Genomic DNA, 13001 nt, shown 5'->3' on the forward strand with positions numbered 1-13001 from the left:
ACATACTCCGTGCGCGTAGAATGAACTAAAAATTTACTAGTGTTTGCGAAGTAAAATAATATTTCAATTTAATTAGTATTTTTTACTGTTATGGATGTTATTGTGAAATTTGTCCGTAACTTTTATTAATAATTTGAAAATTATCTTATCATAGGTGATGACTTTAATTTCCGTATCTTGATTTTTATAGTATATGGAGTATATATTTTAATTATTTATCCACCTTGTATAGGGAAATTTCGTAAGAAATGAGTTTCCATGATTTGAATCCTTCTCTCTTCAACTAATGTGCACCAACTTTACCCAAAGTAAAAATATATGAAGCCATCTTTGAGGGACGGAATATATATGTATCCGTAAGGCCCGAAATGGTTTGAAATGAGACGGATTTTCCTAAAATACGTGGCCCGACCCAAAACCTCAACACAATCTGCCCCACATTGTTGGTCCTCTTATCGTTTTCGGAAATACCCTACACATCAATTTAAGGATATACCACCACTCACGACCTTACTTGAACAAGATATGTTCTATAGTATTCGTACCTCTGGATCCTTGAGTTCTAAGGAGTAAAGAGAACAACATCATTTTATCTTAGTACCATTCACCTATGAGGCTAAGACCTCTTCTTTCTTCGAAAAATATTCCCAAGTCCGGAAACAGCTTACAGTTGATGTTTTAACAGTCCAGTTTACCAAAAAGAAACATAGATAACAAGAACATATTGAATGTCGAACGGGTTATGACCCATTACTTTCCGAGTTGTTCGGGTTTGGATAAAATCAGGTTACAAATCACAAAATCTTATTCAAGACAAAAATAATTTCAGGTCGGGTCGATTTTTTGACAGGTCTACTTCCAGTATACCAAAAAGAAACATAGATAACAAGAACATATTGAACATATTGAATGTCGGTCAGGTTTTGACCCATTACTTTTCGGGTTGTCCGGGTTCGGATAAAATCGGGTTACACACAATTCTTGTTCAAGACCCAGTAATTTCGGGTCGGGTTTCGGGTCAAGTCGACTTTTGACAGGTCTACTTCCAAATCCAATGCAGTTTATCTTGAGGTAGGTCTTCCATTACCATCAATATCAAAGTTGAAACTAAAACTCCTTTGTCCTGTTCTTGTTTCTGTGCCATCATCATCATCAACAACTGTGTGGGCACCCTGTGGTTGGCCTTGTCCAGCCATATTCATGAACATACTAGCAAAGTTTGGGACTCCATTTTCATGGTTGCTCTGAGAATCCTGTTGTTGTCCCTGAAATGCACTACCTGCCATGTTCATGAACATGCTTGCCATTTCTGAGGGAATAGCATTGCTGTCAAAGGTACTTGACCCGAATGGGGAACGGGTCTCGTGATTGGCTTCACCTTGCCTAGTCTGGTTTTGAGATGCATTTCCCGCAATGTTGGAGAACATGCTCGCGAAATTGGCAGGAAGATTGGCAGGAATAGTACCGGCGTCAAATGATACAGACGAAAAAGATGGTGGTGGTGCAGCTTGGTTACCAGATGATCCGGTAGGGTGGTCCTGGAAATAATAAGAGCAATTAATACTGCCTCTGTTCCTGAATACTTGCAACATGCTGCACACTTGTTAAAGCACTAGTTTGACCGTAATTATACGCAATTACATATTACTAAAATCTTTTAAAAAAATTGATGTTTGAAAAATATGTATTAAGACTAATCCAACAACATATTACATAATAACATTTGATTTTTATATATTAGTAAGAAATTTTGGTCAAAGTTAATGTATGAATAATGCAAAAGTCAAACATGTTGCAAGTATTATGGAATGCCGGAATGGAGGGAGTAATGTCTAGAGAGATGAAGGCGACAAAGCTAAGACGCAACAAGTCAACTGTTACTTACGAATCAAACGGAAAACCAAGAGTTCAACACCCTCCTCAAAATCATACTTGTACAGAAACTATTATCTACTCTGTCAAAAAAGAAAAAAAACTATCATCTACATCAAAGAATATCAACTTCAATTAGACAAGATGATACTCCCTCCGTTCCATAACACTCGCAATAGTTGACTAGGCACGTAGTTTTAGGAGGAGAGTTTAATGTACAATAAAATGAATAAACTAAGATGCAAGTGGGTTAGTGGGGGTATCTTTTTTATTATCGTTGCACAACTTACTAAATAATATTAGCAGGGACCGTTGGGTAAGGGAAATATTAAAATAAGTGTGACCCTTTACCAAAAATAAAAGTGTTGCAAGTATTCCGGAACGGCCGAAAAAGGCAAGTGTTGCGAGTATTCTGAAATGGAGGGAGTAACTATAACTAGCCACGCTTGCAAAAGAACTGGTTTTCTCTACTCATGCCCCTAGGAACTTGGTTCATATATAATCAACTTAAACACCGCCCTTAAAAATGCACACAAAAACACCGTCCTTAATTTCTTAATATAAGAAGAGCCGGGAAAGTACCTGATTCCTACGTGTTTGCTCTTGTTCTTCATTCAATTTCTGCTCAGCCACCTACAGAAAACACCGACAAAGTAAGACACTAAAACAAATTCAACAACAAGAAAGGAAAAAGTTGTCATTAATGAACAAACCCGGATATTTTCTTTAACAGCATTGCTATTAGGATCCAATTCCAAGGCTGCACGAGGGAGAAGATGGAAGAAGTGAGATCAAACTACCAAAGGTGTAACACTTTGAATAGATGGAGAAAATACAGGAAATTCATCTTTTGACCCCCCCCCCCCCTTTTTACTAGTATGATGGGCATCTTTACATCTCTCTTTACCGGGGGAATAATTTTACCGGTACTTCTTGCAATAACAAAGAAGAAAACTAGGGATTGAGGGCCGGTAATACGGGTAGCCCACCTTGTGGCGCTGTGGCACGGTGGGATAACGAAGGGTAGTACTGAACTTGTTTATATGGATTACTTCCCCCAAAGTACAAATTTGGCAGAACTTGATTTACAATAATATATTGGATTTACAATGATATATCGCCTAACTTTTCCCTCAAAAAAAAAGGGATTGAACTCTCATCCAAATTAGATAGTTCATCATGTGTTCACCGTATCATATACTACCTCTGTTTTCTTGAGTTCAACTGAGTTGTCGCTACAGGAGATTTCAAGATTGAGACCACTCAAGTGGTACTTCTGTTTTTAGGAGGAGAGAGTAAGAGAATTATTAAATATATTCGGGTCACACAAAGTGAGATGGGAGATGATAAAAAATGAATACAAGGTTGACATAAATGAACAAAATATAAGTTAATAGAACTTAGAAAAATTTATGAAAACGGAAAGTGAGAAGAACTTAGGAAAGCGGGAGTTCGTACGGGGTAAACTAACTCAAGGGTTAATAATTTATTAGAGTAATATATCCTCACAAAAGAATCAAAGACAAATTATTAGCCACATATTAACATTTTGCATTAATCAATTGAGATTTGAGATCATGCAGGAATCTCGGAAACTGAAAGTATATAACGATCATGAAATTCTGAGTAAACAAATAGAGAAAGACACCATACTGACCATACTGACCTCTTTTGTAGCCTTTATTGATTGCGTCACTATACTTCCCTTGTGCATAATACGCAAGACCCAACCGACTGTATGCCTTGCTATAATTTGGGTCAATTTCAATGGATTTAAGGCAATCTTTAATAGCTTCGTCGTATTTGCGCATCTGAGTATAAGCAGCTGCTCTGGGTAATTAAAAACAGGATAAAGTGATTGATACAAACACTTCAACACAGACAGAATATTCAATGAATTTCAAATATGATACATGCAGCCACATCTGGAATGAGAAAAGGACTTGGTATTTGGATAAAACTGAAAACACAATGACAGAGTTTCATCATCATATGAAAGATGATGCAACTCAACACTCAAACAATCCCTTTCTTGCTGTGTCCGATTTTCAATCAAATAAATGGCCAAATAGAAGCAAAAACTATAGAAATTTGTTGTTCTTGCCAGTTTTCCTTCGCTTTACACTATAATTTTGCTAATTGACGACACCCCAACTTTAAAACATGGCTCCACCATATATTTGATGCAAAAGAAAAGAAGAAATGTCATCCAAACCCTCTTGTCTTTTCCCGAGTTTATCTGTATAACCAATAAGAGTTCATTTTACTACAAGCATCATTTACGACAACACCAAGTCCTGCGACTAGGAGATAATGCATCCACCAACTCTAAACTGATGAGCATTGAAGCTACCATCCGACCACAATGATGACACGAGGTGACAACAAATTGTGTTGAAATTAGATTTTATCCTATCATTGATATGGGTTTTTGGAAAGATCTGAATAGAGATGACACAAGGTGACAACAAATTGTGTTGAAATTAGATTTTATCCTATCAGTGATATAAGGTTTTTGGAAAGATCAGAATAGAGTGTGTCAAGAATGCAGAGAAAAAGTCATTCCAAAAGGTCCCGGAAGGTAAAGAGAGGCAAAGAAACTAGTCAACTACAAATAGACGCAGTTGTATATCAACCCCTAAATTCACCAGGTTAAAAAATGCTTCCGATGTATTAGAATATGCCTTGAATCGGTTAAGTCCCCAACACGAGGGTTTCGCGTCTGCTTAGAGAGTACTATATAAAAACTCTCTAGTCCCTTGGTCATAACGTAGAAGTATTCTATGAACGTAGCTAACACATTGTTAGTAAACCTCGCTAAATTTTGCGTTCTTAATTAATTCTTTCTTGCATTTGTTAATCCCTCGTCCCTTACAGATCGCCCCAAATCCCATATTTGGATGTCCCTTTTCGAGTTTGCCACATACCATAAATAGGTACAGGGGACCACTACTTTACTTTGGTCCCACCAATTGTCTCTCTCATCGACTCTTTCCAACCAAAACTTAATAAATCAACTTTTTTTTTTCAATGGGGAAATCTTTGAGGGACGGAGGTAGTATAACACAATGTTTATTTCTTAAACTAAAAATTCAGTGCACCTCCTTTTCTAATTTCTACTTCCACATGAATCTACCAGAAGTAAATGTATATCAATCAGCAACACATGCGCAAAAGTAGTGCTTGTATTGAATTCTTTAAAGTGATAACCAGATTCCCATGCAATGGCTAGTGTGAATGTGATGGTGCCCGATAAATCAATAATAACATCAAATAATGGTTGACGGTGCTGCAGAGGTTAGTCTTGATAGCTATTGTCTTTTGATTTAATAATCGAAAAGTCAGATACTAATTTGTCGGACAAAGCAGCTACTACTTCCGTTTCTTTAAGTTCTTTACGCTTTCTGGTGAAGTTTGTTTCTTTTAGTTCTTTACTCTTGCCTTTATTCCATTTACGGCATATGTTTTTACAATAATATCCCTACTTAACCCACCACTATCCACTCACTCACAATAATTTATTATGGGAGTTCACCACTTGCATTATCGGGTGACAAATAGCCAACGTTTCCTACTTGTTTCCCCACCTTCACACGCTCAGTGCCTTAATTCCTGTGCAAATAGTAAGTGTAAAGAACATGAGGTAGTATATTTGAATCAAGGTTGAAGAAGCCTTATATTAACAAGCACAACTGAGAAGATAACATGGGGATTAAATCATTACTTGTAGAAATCTGTGAATTTACCTGTTACAGTAGTACACTGCATTTTCACAGAGAGCAATAGCAGAAGTATACCGAATAATAGCGTCCTCGTAATTACTAGATTGCACATCTTTGTTGCCTAACACAAAGTAGCACAATAAGTTAGTAAAAACATTCACTAGCCAAAAAAACATGTGAAGACCTCATTCCTATTTTCCACATACTGAATCAAAACGAAACTCAAAAAAAGATTCCAAAAGAAAATGACAGTGAATATTTGCAAAAATCATTGGACATAAATAGAAAGATACATATACAATCACACAGGACCGTGCAATGTACTACAGTTCCTTACAAAAATCTATCCATACGGATAATTAGGCTGCCACAAATGATAGATGATAAACAAATCAAATGATTTGAAACAATATTCGAGGATTACCTTGTGTTTTTAGAGTATCAGCCAGGTTTTTTCGATTCATCTCACATCCAGAATCTTCCATATCCTGCATAGAGTATAAGTTCCGATGTCAAGAAAATATCTCCGATGAATATAATCCGAATAATAAGTTAAAGCAAATGGCATGTGAAGTTTACAAAAAAAAAATGACCAATACAAAAGAAATCACATAAGCATCTACCAAAAACTATACTATTAAGTCCAAATTTCTAACCTAAGGACATGCATTTCTTTTTGTCCTCAAATTTTGGCGCCACCATGGAGGCAAGTTCTCTCTTTGATTAGTATACTGGGGTTCAGTTCAGCACTATAAATGATTAAATGCCATCAACTAATTCTACAACTATCTACCATGTATAGGATGGTCAACATTTTATTCCAGTGATCTGGATTAATTCTTAAATCAATGTATGCAAATAAGTACATGAACATCGACCTACACCCACATTGACTCATCCAAACCCCAGTATTTCCACCCTCATGGTATAAAACAGTGACAAATAACATTCTCCAAAGGATATATACACGCATGTGAAGCTTACTCATTTTCTAACAAGAAAACGGCAGATAAATTCAAACTAGTAAAAGTTGCTTACAAAGAGAGCCGATTGACACACGGTTACTGCGTTAACCCTCAATAAATGATCATCATCTCCATCTGGTGTTGTAAAGAAGTGCATTTTCTCTAATGCATCCAAAAGTTGTGTAGAAAGTTCATCTCTATTAGACGCCCCTGAAAACGCATCAGAACAGCAGTAAAATCTGTTAAATAACCTAGGAGATTTGGGAACATGTCAAACTCAAAACAAGCGAACATTGGCAGCATAGTGAAAAATACAGCATGAAAACATTGTTAAGGAAATAATGGCAGTCAAAATGTTCACATTCACATGTTGAGGGACATTTCATTTTCTATTTCTATCTATTCAAGATTTCTCCAAGTAACAATAAGGGGCGTTAGGTTCACTACAAGGTATGGGTTTGGTATACGTTTGGAATCACCCAAACTCATACCCCATATTTGGTTATAAGGTTTGTAATACCCAACAGAAAGCAAAATGCCAGGCCAGAATACAGAAGTTGAAAAAGATATACCTATGTCACTGCTTTCTCTGTCTTCGCCATCTCCCTACCAAAACAAAAAAGAGAAATCACAAGGTTAACTTATTAACCAGGAAGAACATATAATACCACCAATTATTCCCAACAGACGATGAAAAGGGGAAAAAGGGAGGACGAAAGTGTTGAAATTATAATAGAGATGAGAGAGGGGTAAGAATGTAGCAAAATTATACTACTATTTCATTCAATCCAGTTAATTATACTACTACATTGCTAGAATGTGGAAGAACCCACTAACTCATTACTACCCACTAATAATATTCATGTTCCTAAAATTAAGAACCATTAACACACTTCTTCTAAAGCACTAAATCCAACAGAGAGAACCAACTAAATTCTTAAGTCAACTATACTTGGATATGACTAAAGGAGGACAAATTAATTATTTTTTAAAAGTAAATGAAAGAGAAGAAACCTGGTTTCGGGATGTTCCTGAAAAATCACCAGAGGCATTATTTTGTGCAGATGATCCGGGTCGGGCCTCTTCACTAGAGCTGAAAATGTTTAGCAACAAATTAGGTTCTGGTCGCTCACTCTCAGGCAGTAGATGAAGTCTGAAGACTTCTGTTAAACAATCTTTGGCAACTTCAAGGCCTTCAAGATCAACACCAGGGGCAGGTTCAACTGTCAAGGGATTAAAAAAATTATTAATAAGATTAGTACATGAAATCAATATCAAGACAGGCTGAAGGGTTTTTGGCTATAAAATCAATTCAAGGATAATCCGTTAAACACAAGTCATATATGATGTTTGATAATATTCTTCCCAAATCACAAAAAGTAGAAGATTTAAAAACAATGTGTATACATCATAGACTCATAGAGTATACCCATTCAGGAGCTTCCAGGAACCCCTAAGCCAAACCACCCTCGACCTCCACGCAAACACACAGATAAAACTGAAGCAAGTAAATCAAATGTTTATCGAACATAATGTATGACTATGTAGGAAAGAAATGTATCACCAACTCTTACAAAAGCATAGTTGTTTAAGGAAAAGACATACTTCGTAGATATTATGAGTATTAAGCCAATAAATAAACAAAAACATTAAATTCCTTTCAGCCAGAAAGTACATATACTTTCCTTTTTTTTCCTTACAAAGTAAGGTAGTATGTCTATGAGCAAACTCTACAAAGATAAGGCTGAACAATCAAAATTTTCAATATCTATGCTCCCAATTGAAAAGCAACGCGGAAGAAGAAATCTCCTAAAATTGTAGTATAAGGCTCACAACAAAGTAAGATATCATAAGGCACAGATATATCTATAATCAGAAAAAGGACTAAACTTGAAATAAAATTCAGATAGTGGGTTTGGCAGTGATACATCAAATAGCTAGAAACGTGACGACTGATTCTCCATAGCAATCACCAGTAATTAAACCATTAAATTGATATCAGAATATTACTATTTCACAAAGAGTAACCACAGAAGACCTATATTATCATAATTTTGAAACCAGAGAGGAATTCCTTTTTTAATACTCCTCCAATTGATCATTCCAACTTTCCAAGTAAAGTTCCATAAACCAATAATCAGTTATACTTATACCTACTGTAATTAGGCTTAACCCCAACTATTAACCTACATAAGGGTAACCCTAATTCCAACAATCTTCCCTGAAAAGCTCCTAATCAGATCAGTAATAAACCTCACTCTATGCTGAACCGGGACGGGCCGGGCCTAACATTTTCGAAACCCACCGGTCACACAACAGAAAACCACCCAACATAAAGATTAAAGACACACTCCCCCACCAGTACACGGCAAATGGATCACCTCATCAAGTCATTTCTCCCCTTCCCCCATAAAAACAAAAAATCCCAACAATTTAATCCAAAAAAATACAAAATTGGAATAATTACAAGAATTTAATGCATGATTTCACTACCAAAGAACTGAACTTTTTCACAATCTAAGAAGTAAGAACCTCAATCAACCAACATGAGAAATAAATGGTGTTTGGATTCACAACAACAATAAGTCAATAACAAAACAAAACAAAAATTAGCAGAAAATGCAGCAACAACAACCTAGGAATGCTCAAAACTCAATCACAAGTAACATAATTAATCTCTAGAAATCTGCAAACCACATAGAAAGAGAGAGAGAGAGAGAAGGACAGACCAGAATCGAGAAAGTCGAGGAAAGCACGGGTAATACGGCGAGAGGTGGTAGCATCACTCCTCAAGTTTGCCATCACAGGGAAGACTTGAGAAGTGAGAAGTGGTTTGATGATGAACTTTTTTGTCGAAGAAAAAGTTGGGAATTTTATTTATTAGAGATTGCAAAAGGAAAATTATTCTAGGCTTTAATCCAACTATGGAAAAAACAGAGAATTTTTTTATTTTACGTAAATGTACAGTCAAATAATGTTAATATACAGTTGAATAAGCTTAATTATCCACCGTGGAAAAAAAATATTTTTACTTTCTCAATCGCCGAATAAGTGTAACAATTTGACTTGGTTTTTTACTACTCCCCCTGTATTTATTTAAGAGATACACTTGATTGGGTACGGGTATTAAGAAGAAAAATTAAATGAAATAAAATAATAAAGCAATTGGGATTGGATAGATATTTTAATAATTGAACAAGTGGGGACCATGTCATTTTGGTGGGTGGGAGGTGGGGTGGGTTTATGAAATTATTTGTTTAATAGGATGATGGATCATAGGGTAAATTAGATGTATTATTTAATTAGATGGCGGGGTTGATAAGTTACTAAAAATGGCAAGTGTATCTCTTAAATAAATACGGCCGGAAAAGGCAAGTGTATCCCTTAAATAAATACAGAGGGAGTATAATATATCCATGTAAAATTTATTTTTATTTTTTTATTTTATTTTTTTTTTATGTAAAATTTATTATTAGATGGGGTAAGTGGATAAATAGATAATGTATGTATTTAGTCAAGTATACTCCCTTCGTCTCTGTTTGTTCTATACGTTTGGTATTTTGCACGCGCTTTAACGACTAACTAATGTGCATTGAGATTTCTTTATTTTTTTTTATTTAAACAAGGCAAATTACGTTTATTTATAATGTTTTCACTTTTATCAAAATTCTGATATTGAGAAAATGAAGAAAAAAAATGTCTAAAAAAGTGTGAAAGATTAAATGGCCCGGTGAATTTAATTAGTTAAAATAATCATTGGACACAAATTTTGATAGAATATTAACGCATTTATGTGATAATATAAAAATAAATGTAAAGAACATTTTGGGACACCCAAAAAGAAAAACGTAAAAAAAACAAAAAGAGACGGAGGGAGTACATAATAGGTACTCCATATCATGAAGGAGATAACGTGTGATTGTGGGAGTGATGGTATTTTATTATTATTATTATTATTATTATTATTATTATTTAAGTGGAAAATACAAGAGAAATAAACAATAAAATATTTTTGGGTGAAGGTTAATAAAAAAAAAAGAAATGAAGTTATCAAAGGCAGAAGCGATACGTTTAAAAAGAAACATTCATAAAAAAGAAGGGTGCAGCCCTAAGAAAAAGGAATCATAAGGTAGAACTTTAGAGTGACTAGTTGTTTTGCAATTTATACAAATTATTTTGCAAATGTTTGTAAAAGACGGATATTTCCAAATTTATAATAAATGCAAAAGAAGCTATGCCAAATTTAAAGTCACTTGACATTTAATAAAAAAAAATATTAAACCACAAATATGATTATAATATACTTACCTCCGTTCTTAAAAGTTCTTTACGCTTTTCGTTTTAGTCCGTTCCTGAAAGTTTTTTACACTCCTACTTTATTTCATTTTTACTCTTATTTGGCCACCATAACTTACCCACTCACAATACTTTAATATTAGTTTCCACCCACTCACATTGTTGGACAATTTATAGCCACTCATTTTCCATTTGTTACCCCACCATCACATGTTCACCAAAATTCCTTAATTACCGTGCAAATAGTAACCGTAAAGATCATTTAGGAACGGAGGTAGTAGGTGCCAATACTTTTCAGAGTGCAATAACAAGCCAAAAGATTTATGATTAAAATTTAAAACTTGTCAATCTATGTTCCTAAAAAATACACTAAACCACAATAGCTATATATAGTTAATAATGCAGTAACAAATATTTGGAAACAATGAAACATAATTAAAGCTTGTTTGCAAAAGGCATACACAAGCCATCGAACACATTCTTGCAAATAATTTATTTACAACAAACTGTGATCCCTATGCTATGCCTTATTACTGAAGTTGGAGCAATGATTGTATTTGTTCATCTAGTCATAATTCATGCTATAGAGAGCCGAAAATATAGATGCTCAACACCTGTGTTACTTGAACTCGGGTACTAGTGTCGGATACAGGTACGTGTCCAAGTATCAGACTCGGCTAAATTGTGAAAGTTTTCCATGATTTAAGTCGAAATGAAGTGTCGGAGTGTTCGAACCCATGTCGGAGTGTCGAGGATCCAACATGAGTATTTGAGGTAAAATGAAGAGTCCGAGTAACATAGCTCAACACAACAGTAGTACTTTTTTCTCTAGCTACCAAAAGTGTTGCATTGTTTAATCGACTATTGTATAGTCATATTATTCTTCCAAGCAAAGAGACCTCATCTTTGATGTTATATACTCCCTCTTTCCCTTAATACTCGCACCGTTTTGACTTTTTTAACTATTTACATAATTCACTTTGACTCTATTTTATTTCTAGTATATATGAAAATAAATGTTAGTATATAACATATTATTGGCTTCATATTAATATATATTATCAAAATATTAATAGTTTTATAAGTTTTTATATTATGTAGTTAAAGATATTGGTGGTCAAGTTGTGTATCGGCAAACGTGTCCAGTCAAAACGGTGCGAGTATTAAGGGACGGAGGGAGTAAGAAGGAGAGGTTGTACACCAATCAACAGGTGCCTGATAAAAGAGCTGAAATATTAACAAGGACTTTCAGAGGGTATGTTTACAACTAATTACAAGTATTAATAATAGGTTAAGAAACCTATTACTAATATTAACAACAATTCTAATATTTTATGTCCGAATACATTAAACCCTGCCTCTTTTAGAGCAACTCCAATGGTTGGGAAATGGACCTGCTCACTAAAAAAAAGAACATATGAGCAGGTAGCCCACCATTGTTGCAATAATGACATCAACAGCTACTAAAACATTGTAGCTATTTTGGGCAGGTAGCTCAAAAAATAAAGGGGGAAAATATGAAATCTAATATATATATATAAAGGAGGCATGTTTGCTGAATTATTAGAGCGCCACATAGGATTACTAATGGTTTCGGCCAATGAAAAATAAGATTCTTAATTTATTTTTGAATAAAAATCGTTTGCCACGTAGATAATTAATTAGGTGCCACGTAGATATTTTAATTAAAGGATTACTAATATATACGTACAACTCCATCTAAAATCAAACACTATAATAAATAAAAAATAAATCTAAAATAAAATTCATCCAATATCAAATACTAATCTAAAATAAAATAAATAAATTTCAATTTAAAATCAAACATTAATCCAATAGGCATATTTGCTGAATTATTAGAGCGCCACGTAGGATTATTAATGGTTTCGGCCAATGAAAAATAAGATTTCTAATTTATTTTTGAATTAAAAAAATAGATTGCCATGTAGAAAATTAATAAGGTGCCACTAGATATTTTAATGAATTAATTACTAATATATACAACTCCATCTAAAATCAAACACTCTGATAATTAAAATATAAATCTAAAATAAAATTCATCCAAAATCAAACACTAATCTAAAATAAAATAAATAAAATTCAATTTAAAATCAAACATTAATCCAATATTAGAGCGCCACGTAGG

At 34.3% G+C, this 13001-nt stretch overlaps 1 protein-coding gene across 2 annotated transcripts; it reads right to left on the reverse strand.

Moving 5' to 3' along the window:
- Positions 1-785: 785 nt before the first annotated feature.
- LOC110795596 (uncharacterized) lies at positions 786-9448 on the reverse strand. Of its 2 annotated transcripts, none has more exons than XM_022000647.2 (10): positions 9289-9448; positions 7574-7782; positions 7132-7165; positions 6633-6769; positions 6019-6082; positions 5619-5715; positions 3539-3702; positions 2586-2632; positions 2455-2505; positions 786-1538 (listed from the first exon to the last, which is right to left on the reverse strand). In XM_022000647.2, the coding sequence occupies exons 1-10, from the start codon at positions 9359-9361 to the stop codon at positions 1062-1064; spliced, it is 1353 nt and encodes a 450-aa protein (XP_021856339.2). In that variant the 5' UTR covers positions 9362-9448; the 3' UTR covers positions 786-1061. The 2 variants fall into 2 exon arrangements, with proteins under 2 accessions (XP_021856339.2, XP_056693884.1); XM_056837906.1 differs by having other exon boundaries at positions 3530-3702.
- Between the last annotated feature and the right edge of the window lie 3553 nt (positions 9449-13001).

The sequence above is a fragment of the Spinacia oleracea genome, chromosome 2 (assembly GCF_020520425.1).
Source record: "Spinacia oleracea cultivar Varoflay chromosome 2, BTI_SOV_V1, whole genome shotgun sequence".
Taxonomy (NCBI): Eukaryota; Viridiplantae; Streptophyta; class Magnoliopsida; order Caryophyllales; family Amaranthaceae; genus Spinacia; species Spinacia oleracea.

Excerpts from the sequence above, each read along its gene's own strand:
- LOC110795596 (XM_056837906.1), bottom strand. The coding sequence starts at position 9,361 with ATGGCAAACTTGAGGAGTGATGCTACCACCTCTCGCCGTATTACCCGT. Across the intron at positions 7,783-9,288 it reads CCTCGACTTTCTCGATTCTG|TTGAACCTGCCCCTGGTGTT; the intron begins GTCTGTCCTTCT and ends ATCCCTTGACAG. Across the intron at positions 6,770-7,131 it reads CAGAGAAAGCAGTGACATAG|GGGCGTCTAATAGAGATGAA; the intron begins GTATATCTTTTT and ends ATGCGTTTTCAG.